General features: G+C 42.5%; 1 protein-coding gene across 1 annotated transcript in view; it reads left to right on the top strand.

Moving 5' to 3' along the window:
• Positions 1-7,328, top strand: part of gins2 (GINS complex subunit 2) — a 26,857-nt gene extending 19,529 nt beyond the window's left edge. Inside the window, exon 5 of the mRNA XM_043707460.1 lies at positions 5,970-7,328. Within this exon, the coding sequence (XP_043563395.1) occupies positions 5,970-6,095 (126 nt within the window). The 3' untranslated portion in view covers positions 6,096-7,328. The remainder of the gene's footprint in view (positions 1-5,969) is intronic.
• Positions 7,329-11,094: the final 3,766 nt, after the last annotated feature.

Here is an 11,094-nt window from a genome sequence, read left to right as displayed (position 1 = left end):
GTATAGACAGGATAGATCGAGTGAATCCTTAGAAGAGTATAAAGGAAGTAGGAGTATACTTAAGAGGGAAATCAGGAGGGCAAAAAGGGGACACGAGATAGTTTTGGCAAATAGAATTAAGGAGAATCCAGACGGTTTTTACAAATACATTAAGTACAAAAGGGTAACGAGGGAGAATAGGGCCCCTCAAAGATCAGCAAGGTGGCCTTTGTGTGGAGCCGCAGAAAATGGGGGAGATACTAAATGAGTATTTTGCATCAGTGTTTACTGTGGAAAAGGATATGGATGATATAGACTGTAGGAAAATAGATGGTGTCATCTTGCAAAATGTCCATATTACAGAGGAGGAAGTGCTGGATGTTTTGAAATGGGTTAAGGTGGATAAATCCCCAGGTGTACCAGAGAACTCTGTGGGAAGCTAGAGAAGTGATTGCTGGGCCTCTTGCTGAGATATTTGTATCATCGATAGTCACAGGTGAGGTGCCGGAAGACTGGAGGTTGGCTAACGTGGTGCCACTGTTTAGGAAGGGTGGTAGGGACAAGTCTGGGAACTATAGACCAGTGAGCCTGATGTGGGCAAGCTATTGGAGGGAATCCTGAGGGACAGGATGTACATGTATTTGGAAAGGTAAGGACTGATTCGGGATAGTCAACATGGCTTTGTGTGTTGGAAATCATGTCTCACAAACTTGATTGAGTTTCTTGAAGAAGTAACAAAGAGGATTGATGAGGGCAGAGCACTAGATGTGATCTATATGGACTTCAGAAAGGCGTTCGACAAGGTTCCCCATGGGAGACTGAATAGCAAGGTTAGTACTCACAGAATACAGGGAGAACTAGCCATTTGGATACAGAACTGGCTCGAAGGTAGAAGACAGAGGGTGGTGGTGGAGGGGTTGTTTTTCAGACTGGAGGCCTGTGACCAGTGGAGTGCCACAAGGATCGGTGCTGGGTCCTCTACTTTTTGACATTTACATAAATGATTTAGATGCGAGCATAATAGGTACAGTTAGTAAGTTTGCAGATGACACTAAAATTGGAGGTGGAGTGGACAGCGAAGAGGGTTACCTCAGATTACAACCAGATCATGACCAAATGGGCCAAAGGGCTGAGAAGCGGCAGATGGAGTTTAATTCAGATAAATGTGAGGTGCTGAATTTTGGGAAAGCAAATCTTAGCAGGACCTATACACTTAATGGTAAGGTCCAAGGGAGTGTTGCTGAACAAAGAGACCTTGGCGTGCAGGTTCATAGCTCCTTGAAAGTGGAGTCACAGGTAGATAGGATAGTGAAGAAGGCGTTTTGGTATGCATTCCTTTATTGGTCAGAGTACTGAGTACATGAGTTGGGAGGTCATGTTGCGGCTGTACAGGACATTGGTTAGGCCACTGTTAGAATATTGCGTGCAATTCTGGTCTTCTTCCTATCGGAAAGATGTTGTGAAACTTGAAAGGGTTCAGAAAAGATTTACAAGGATGTTGCCAGGGTTGGAGGATTTGAGCTATAGGGAGAGGCTGAACAGACTGGGACTGTTTTCCCTGGAGCATCGGAGGCTGAGGGGTGACCTTATAGAAGTTTACAAAATTGAGGGACGTGGATAGGGTAAATAGGCAAAGTCTTTTCCCTTGGCTTGGGGAATCCAGAAGTAGAGGGCATAAGTTTAGGGTGGGAGGGGAAAGATATAAAAGAGACCTACGGGGCCTATGGAATGAGCTGCCAGAGGAAGTGTTGGAGGCTGGTACAATTGTAACATTTAAGAGGCATTTGGATGGGTATATGAATAGGAAGGTTTTGGAGGGATATGGGCCGGGTGCTGGCAGGTGGGACTAGAGTGGGTTGGGATATCGATTTTGCTGCTCCTCGGATGCTGCCTGAAGATTTTGCTGCTCCTCGGATGTTGCTTGAACTGCTGTGCTTTTCCAGCATCACTAATCCAAAATCTGGTTTCCAGCATCTGCAGTCATTGTTTTTACCTGGGTTGGGATATCTGGCCGGCATGAACGGGTTGGACCGAAGGGTCTGTTTCCATGCTGTTCATCTCTACGACTCTATGAATTAATTTAAGTGGTTTGGACCTTTTTTTTATATATTTCCTCTGCCACTAGAGGTTGCTGTTCTTCTATGTTACTGATTGTGAAAGCCAGTCTTCAAGGAATGCTCAGAAACTGCTTTGATTTGAGTTCATTGATTTACTCATGAAACGTTTAGTGATTTAGCAGCAAGCTCCTAATGCTGTAATTTGAAACAAAAATTCCTTGTATCTGAGACTTCAGGTACAGGGTAATACAGCATGGAAACAGACCCTTCGGTCCAACTAGTCCACGCCAACTGTTTACGTGATAGATTGGCAGACCTGGGCTGATTCTCCCTCGAGAAAGTGAGGCTGAGGTGAAAGCTGAAGAAGTTGAGAATCATGACAATTGTGGACAGAAGAGCAGGAGAAAGTGGAGCAGTGGAGGTTAAGTAGGGAATGTGATTGAGGTGTATATGTTTGAGGCCCATGGATAGAGTGAATAGAAAGCAGATGTTGCCCCTTTTTGAAGTGCCATGACATTCATGGCTATGGGCTTCATGCAAGAATGTAGGACTAGTGTAGGGACTAGAGTGTTTTTGCCAGTACAAAGGGCGTCTTCTGTCCTGCATCATTCTATGAGACTATTGTTGGGCAGAATAAAGGAAAACCCAATGGGGTATTTTTAAATGTGTAAAGACGTTTTGGGGGACAAAGTAGAGTGTGTTTGGGACTATAGAGGTGATCTGGAAGCCATTGGCACAGTCCTCAATGTGGGGGGGAAGAAAGTTTGGCAGTGGCATCGAGGACCAAAGGGCACATACATTGAGGTGATCTACAAAAGGGCCAGAGATACTAGGAGGAAAATTGTCAATTAGATGGCAATCTCAAATGCATAGCCTGAGCACATGATGGAGACAGGTTCAACAGGGGCTTTCAAAAGAAAATTGGATAACTTTCTGAAAAGGCAGAATTTGTAAGAATGGAGTAGGACTAGAGTTGTTCTTGTAGAGAGCCAGCATGGACGTGATGGACCAAGTGGCCTACTTCTGAACTGTATCCAGTGTGTAGTTCTATGTTGACCCCTGTCTCTACACTCTCACTTTCTACATTGTGTGCGTGTTAAGCCATTTTATTTTCAACAGGCTAATGATAAATGATGGGGGAGGGTGGATTTGAGGTTTGTATTGGTGAGGTCTCGCTCAGATTCTGGGTACTTATGCCCTGTATGCCTGTGCATTACAGCCAGGATTATTGGTTGGCTGGTTTTGCACACTCTTTAAAAATAAGCAATCTCCTCCCTCAAGCTGACAAGGAGAATTGTTTGCTCAGAGGGTGATGAGACAGTAGAATGCTTGACTTTTTAAAAAATTTTCTCCAGATTGCAGTGCAGCTGGATCACATGAATGTCTTGAAGGCAGAGGTAGATTGTCTCTCAAGAAACCATGATAGCACGAGGGGAGGCAGGGCACTAGAGCTGAGGCTACACTTGAATCAACCATGATCTTATCAAACAGCAAAGTAGACTGAAGCAATAAATGACCTGTTCCTGCTCCTAACTGTTTTGTATCCTCACCCCTCCAACTGCATGTTTGTATGTTTCCCCAATCTGACAGCTCCCAGGGATGGAGGGGCTATTGTTATTTGAAGCTAGTGATCTCACATTACAGAAGCTGCCTTAAACAGAGATTGAGACCCTTCTACTCCAAATGATCTTATAATATTACATTATTGAATAACAACAGACTGAACAAGGCTATGGAGGAAACATTACTGTTTGAAGCTAATGATATATTCCTAATATGTATTAACCAGGATAATACCTCTGTATGTACTATTCAGGAGCTATCTAGCCATTATCAGAAATCCAGTGAGACTCTCACCGGGGTTCAAAGCTGCCTCTGAGAGGCTGGAGAACTCCAGTTGGAATTGGGATCCGAATGAATAATCCCGGACCCCTCCTTACTTTACAGTACAAAGGAGTCTCCGAGATAAATAACGGGTGAGGATCCCCACACTTTAAGCAGTGTTGTAATCATTGACTGTAACCTGCTGAGATCATGAAAGATGCAGCAAGACCTTCTTACTGTTTGTGTACATGACACAACATTGAATGGTAGAGTTAATGGTCCCGATGTTTTCTCCTTTGACTCAGTATATGTGCTGTAGTACCTGTTACTGAATCCTATTCATACCAGTTAGACCAGCATATCTCAAACTTTTGTCTGCTGACTATTTAAACTGGGCAAAAGACCCCAGCAGCTGCCTCCTTTCACTTTCTAACATGAGAAAACGTATGTGGAAACAATAAAGACTAGACTGCTTTTTCTCTGCTGAGAGTAAGCGGTTTTGATTGAACAGATAAGTAAACTATTAATTCATACCAGAAACAAAATAGAAACGTTTTTCACATTCTAATCTTTAATACTACAAAAGAACATCTTTATTTGAAATGTTTGAATGTGTTTTAGTATGATCTTTTCAAATTAATATTTGATGTTACATCTGTTTATCAAATCTACAGTGACGTAAATCTTTTAAAACTACATTGTTGTTGTTATTCATGCTTGTGTGAATGTGAGCCACAAGGAGAGAAACTGGTCTGGTTGTGTAATGCCATGTTGACTGTTCTGCTTGTTCTCTTGTGGCCTCAGCTATAGCATTGCACTTTGGAACAGCTCAATGACTACCTGAAGGCCCCTGGTGGCTGATGGGTCACATGTCGAGCCATGGTGGGTAACATACTTGGAACCACTGACCTAAGCCCCAAGTTCAGGTTCCCATCTGTTGCTGTTCTGCATCTGTTCAGTTTATAGCCTAGAGGGGGAGATCATGAGTTGGCTTCACTCAGTCCTGTGCACAAAGGCAGTATTTGATTTGTTTTAAAACTTGCATTCCTGGTCACTGCCTCTTGCTGTGTTGTTGTACAACTTGGCTGAGCAGTGAGGCCACACAGATCTGGGGCAGTGAGGGGATGGTGTCTTGTTCCATGTCATTGTCTCTGACTCTGTCTATATGCAGCTCTGTTGCATTGTCCACCTGTATCCCTGCCTCAGCATATCTGCTATTTAAACCATCATCCATGCCTCCCTTGCATCTCGACTGTCTGACTTCTCATGTCCTACCCTTCTATCACTTTGAGATCACCCAAACCTCTGCCACACACATCTTAACTTGTAGCAAATGCAGACGTCCCAACACCCTGTGTTCACTGACCTATTATAAGTCACCTGAGCAATGTCTCACTTTTAACAATTATTCTTGCTGTCAAATCCCTCCCCTAGCATCAATAACCTCCATATCTGTAATCTTCTCCAGCCTCAACACTTCAAGATATTGATGCCTCTTGAACATCCCTGATCTTAATCACAGCAGCGCTGGTTTCATACCCCAAGCTGCCAGGGCCCGAAAGGGCTGGAATTCCCTCTCAAAGTCTCACCTCTATCTTTCTTAAAATGTTCTATAAAGCCAGCTAGTTTGTCCAGGGTTTTGGTTATCTGCCCAAGAATCTGCTCAGTTGGCTTGGTCTGATTTTGTTTTGTAACACTCCTATTCTGAAGGTGCTCTATAAAATTGTCTTTTAATATATTGGGCATGAGAGGGTGCTGCAAGTTTCTAAAATATCTCCAGTTGCTGAGAGAGTTGATCCAAGTGGGACCAGAGCCCTTTTCTATTTGGCTTAGGTAGGGAAAGGTGATGAAAATGGGCACGTTCCCAAGGATTACAGTAATTGTACAAATGGCTAGTTTCCTTTCGGAAAGCTGGAGTCTCAGCTTCACTTGGAAACTGAAGTTGCTGTGCACCTGCAGCTATGTTCGAGCTGTACTAATTGTTCCCAGTGGGAAGAATGGGCATGGCTGACTGGAATATATTTATTTATTTTGTTTTTACAGATTCAGTAGGAACACCTTAAATAACTGTACAAATTTCTTCTCTCCTGTCTCCCTCCCCTCCTGCAGCTGGACAACCTCACACTGATGGAGATTAACACAATCGGGACTTTCCTCACAGAATCACTGAATCAGATGCACAGTCTCCGTGCAAACCTTCAGCCTGGGGAGAAGACTCAGTCACAGGACTATTAAACTGCTTTCTCCAAGGAGGTCATTTCCTCCTTGAAAAGTGAAAAGCTTGGGGGAGAGCAGGTGCCGAGAGAACCAAATTCAGCAAGGAAGGAACGAGCAGGGTGGGATTATTGTGCTGGCAATCTGAGATACTGGCAATATCCCTGCAATGCGAAAGATTAGTGCTTTGATTATTTTCACTACTGTGTCAGAAGTTTCTCTTTTCAGATGCTGACTGAGCAGTGAAAGACTTCCAAAGTTTTTTGTTTCCAATCCTTTGCTGTAGGTTTAATGTTTTCCTAAATAGTGTTATATTTAATATTATGGTTTAAATATAAAAATGGGTGGCAGTGGGAATATAGTTTTTAAAAAAACACAAACACAGTAGATTTGGTTTATAAATTGATTCTTTAATTGAATTTACTCACTATCTCATTGCATCATAGACTTACCTGCCATTTTCTTTTAAAATAATGGTTTTGATTGTTCAATTGTGTCTGTGTTTAGTCACATTTTTGACATTCTGGAAAACCTTTCTTGGGGGAACAAAAATCCAGATAGTTGTTGGCTCAATAACTCTGAAGTGAAGATAGTGAGGCTGGGTAAATCTCAGGAAAACTATTTTGATTCCCACTGTATTTTGAGCCTGTAGCTAGTGATCATAATGACAAGGGAGGAGGAGCTGTGGTTAACTATGTGGATGATAAATGGGAAAATCCAGCAAGGGTTGGATTCTCTGGACTGCTATAAGCCTTCATCATTTGAACATATTCCCTTAAAATTAAAAACTGGATCAGACTTGTCCACATCTGATTTCCTTTTAAATTTACAGTGAATAGTTATTTGTTTGATCGTGGGTCAATTTGTTTTTTTTTATTCACTTTTGGGACATTGGCATCGCTGGCATGCTGCCATTTATTGCCTGTGCCTAGTTGCCCTTGAGAAAGTGGTGGTTAGCTGCCTTCTTGAACTGCTGCAGTCCATATGCTGTGGCTTGACCCACAATGGCATTAGGGTGGGAGTTCCACGGTTTGGACCCAGCAACCATGAAAGAAAGCAATTTATTGCCAAGTCAGGATGGTGAGTGGCTTGGTGGGGAGCTTTCAGGTGGTGGTGTTCACATCTATCTACTGCTTTTGTCCTTTCTAGATGGTAGTGTTGGTAGGATTGGTTGCAGTCCAAGGATCTTTGGTGAATTTCTGCTGTGTATCTTGTAGTTGGTACACACTGCTGCTACTGAGTGTCAGTGGTGGAAGGAGTGGATGCTTATGGATGTGGTGTCAATGAAGTGGGCTGCTTTGTTCTGGATGGTGTCAAGCTTCATGAGTGTTGTTGGAACTGCACCCATCCAGGCAAGAAGGGACTATTCCCTCACATTCATTGACTTGTGCCTTGTAGTTGGTGGTCAGGCTTTGAGAAATCAGGATTTATGAGCAGACTGCCTTACATCATCCCTATACCAACTTGACTCTAATCAAAACTGCTCAAACTTTTCAGAAGAGCAGAAAGTCTCTGATTCTTTTCAGTTGCAAAGAGAGTGTAAATGAGAAGAGGAGCTTGGTACTTGATGTGTCTTGAATGTTTTAAACTGCAGGCCTTCAGTTTCCATTTTAACCTGTCCATGTATTTGGAGCAACTTTTGTAATTCAATAAGATTCCTGCCTGTGGCAATTTCACCATTTTTATAATAAATCTGCTCCCTGAAGGAATGGTGTTGTTGACTCTTTAATACCATTGTCAGTAATTCATAAAAGGTCTGGCCCAATAAAAGTAACCTTCAAATTTGGTAGTTTAAGAAGGAAAATTATTCTGCTTGCCTTTTCGCTGCTGAATTGCACTTTATTATACAGCTGCATGGAGAATGAGCTGCTACAATAGTGGCGAATCCAATCTGAAACATCTGCTTCTCAACTACAGGACAGATCTGTGTATTGGGCAATATAGGGTACTGTAGATTCTCACCGGGGCTTTAAATTTCTATCCCTTTGCTTAAGCTCTGATATTAAACTGGTTATAAACAGGCCCCTTCCCAAGTCAGAATACAGTGTAGAATGAAGGTTTTGCTCTTTATTACACTGTGGGGTTAGGGGATGGAGAATGCAGCTGCAAAACTCTGTTCTTGCCGCAAAGTGTGTTGGATAAATCTGGCTAGTGGTTTTCTATGTTCTCATAAAACACGGACAATGACAGTTGCAGTACTTAGCTGGCTCTGAAGTATTTCATACATTGAGGTTCTGAAGGCTATTTTGTAAAATGCAAGTGTTTCTGACACCTTCCTACAAAAATAGCCAGTTAAAATGTTTCTTATCCGTTTTCTTTTCAAATGCCTTTTGTTGGAGCTCCCCTGTTGAGGAGGATGCTCAAGCTTCGTGATTTGATCCTTGGACCTCCATCCACTGGTACCTGGATTTAGCAATGAACTCGATTGTGATGAATCAAATGTTTTGAAGGAGAACTCTACTCCAATGTAAGGGAAGTCTGCTGTGTTACACTGTAAAATGGAAAAAATGCTGACTACTAGAACCCTTTGAGATTTGAATATCACCAACTGAGTTTACAAAAGCAAGGTACCACTAAAAATAGGGCTTTTCTTTTTAAAAACTCACTAGAAGTACTTGGCAAACTTGTCTACTTTGGTGAAGAGTACGTGTAGAATTTTCTGTTACTAATTAAAATCCTAATCGAGGCTGCTGAATTCCTGCAGTACTAATTGTTTTGGGTGAATACCAAACAGCTGATGGTGCTGTTTCTATAAGAGCAGGAAGCTAACTTGAGGTCCTGGCCTACTCCCTACTCTTAAATTCAGGACAGAGCTAAACTGCCATCTCTCTCTATGCATGGAATCTGAGGAATGCCTGTGCTGTGGATGAGAAATTAACCTGATGACACTGCCTGCTGCATCTGGCAATTTGTAAATTACTCATACAGTCATAGTCATAGAGATGTACAGCATGGAAACAGACCCTTCAGTCCAACCCGTCCATGTCGACCAGATATCCCAACCCAATCTAGTCCCACCTGCCAGCACTTGGCCCATATCCTTCCAAACCCTTCCTATTCATATACCCATCCAGATGTCTTTTAAATATTGTCATTGTACCAGTCTGCACCACTTCCTCTGACAGCTCATTCCAAGCATGCACCACCCTCTCACCCTAAACCTATTTCCTGTAGTTCTGGACTTGCTGCCACCACCACCAACCCCCCCCCCCCCCCCCACCCCCCACATGTCCCTCATGATTTTGCAAACTGCTATAAGGTCACCCCTCAGCCTCCAGTCCAGGGAAAACAGCCATAGCCTATTCAACCTCTCCCTGTAGCTCAAATCCTCCAACCCTGGCAACATTTTTATACATCGTTTCTGAACCCTTTGGAGTTTCACAAAATCCTTCCAATAGGAAGGAGACCAGAATTGCATGCAATATTCCAAAAGTGGCTTAACCAATGTTGCAGCGTTGTATAAGACACGACCTCCCAACTCCAATACTCAATACTCTGATCAATAAAGGAAAGTATACCAAACACCACCTTCCCTATCCTATCTACCAGCGACTCTACTTTCAAGGAGTAATGAACCTGCACTGCAAGGTCTCTTTGTTCAGCAACACTCCCTAGAATCTTAACATTAAGTATACAAGTCCTCTGAATTGCTTTTCCAAAATGCAGCACCTCATTTGTCTAAATTAAACTCCATCTGCCACTTCTCAACCCATTGGCCCATCTGACCAAGATCCCATTGCACTCCGAGGTAACCTTCTTTGCTGTCCACTACACCTTCAATTTTGGTGCCATCTGCAAAGTTACCAACTATACTCCTACGTTCACATCCAAATCATATGCCCTTTTGTAAAATGGGAGTACTCTCTGATGTCCTGGCTAATGTTTATACCCATCAACATCCCTGATGAGAAACCAGTTATCTGTTCATTATCACTTTGGGGTTTATGAGAACTAGCTGCACGTAAACCAGTTTCAATATTTCTTGCGTGACTGTAGTGATCATGATTCCAGCTTATGTAAATGACTGTATAATGCCTTTTGAAGGTTTTAGGATCTTGAAAGGTGTTATCCAAATTCAAGTCCTTTTTTTTTTTGACTCCTTCTCAAAAAGCTGACAGTACAACAACCTTTTAATATGTATTATCTGTGTACAAGTCTCCTGGGCATTAAAATTACGTGTGCTTGCTGTTGAGAGCCTTCAGACTGTTCAACCATGGAAGGCATCACAGCCAAGCCCATTTCACCTTCATCCAAAATCTAAGCACATTATTTTCCACTGGTGTTGCTGAATGACTATTGAAAGTGGCCAAATAGAATCTGGTTCGCCCCACATTTTGTCCACATCTCTTTATCTTCTCATTTAAAAATTGCCTTTGTATCTGTTCTGCATCTTATCAGCACTGCATTCCACATCAGGACCACTCATGGTGTTTTTAAAAGAAAAAGGGTTTTTCTCATTTTCATTCTGGTTCTTTTTCCAATCATCTTCAATCTCTGTCCCAGCCACCGGAAGAAGAATCTTTTGCCCTTTTATTTGTTCTAAATTTGACTCCAGCCTTGCAACAATGTCACTGTTAGGTTGTAAGGTTGCTCGCTGAGTTGGCAGATTTGTTCTCCGATGTTTTGTCACCATGCTAGGTAACATCATCAGTGAGCCTCTGAAGCACTGGTGTTCTGTCCCATTTGTTACTTGTGTGTCTTGGTCTGTTGTGGTGGTTGGTATCACTTCCAGTTCTCTTTCTGAGAGGTTGGTAAATGGGGTCCAGATCGATGTGTTTGTTAATGGAGTTCCGGTTTGAATACCAGACCTCTACGAATTCCAGTGTGTGTTTGTCCCAGTTGAACCAGAGTCCCTCTTCATCTGTTTGTATGGATACCAGTGATAGTTGGTCATGTGTTTTGGTGGCTAGTTGGTGCTCATGTATCTTGGTGGCTAGTTTTCAGTCTGTGTGTCTAATGTAATGTTTGTTGTAGTCCTCGCAGGGTATTTTGTATATGATGTTCATTCTGCTTGTTGTTG

The sequence above is a fragment of the Chiloscyllium plagiosum genome, chromosome 17, assembly GCF_004010195.1.
Source record: "Chiloscyllium plagiosum isolate BGI_BamShark_2017 chromosome 17, ASM401019v2, whole genome shotgun sequence".
Classification (NCBI taxonomy): Eukaryota; Metazoa; Chordata; class Chondrichthyes; order Orectolobiformes; family Hemiscylliidae; genus Chiloscyllium; species Chiloscyllium plagiosum.
This window is presented reverse-complemented; position numbering and strand designations above follow the sequence as displayed.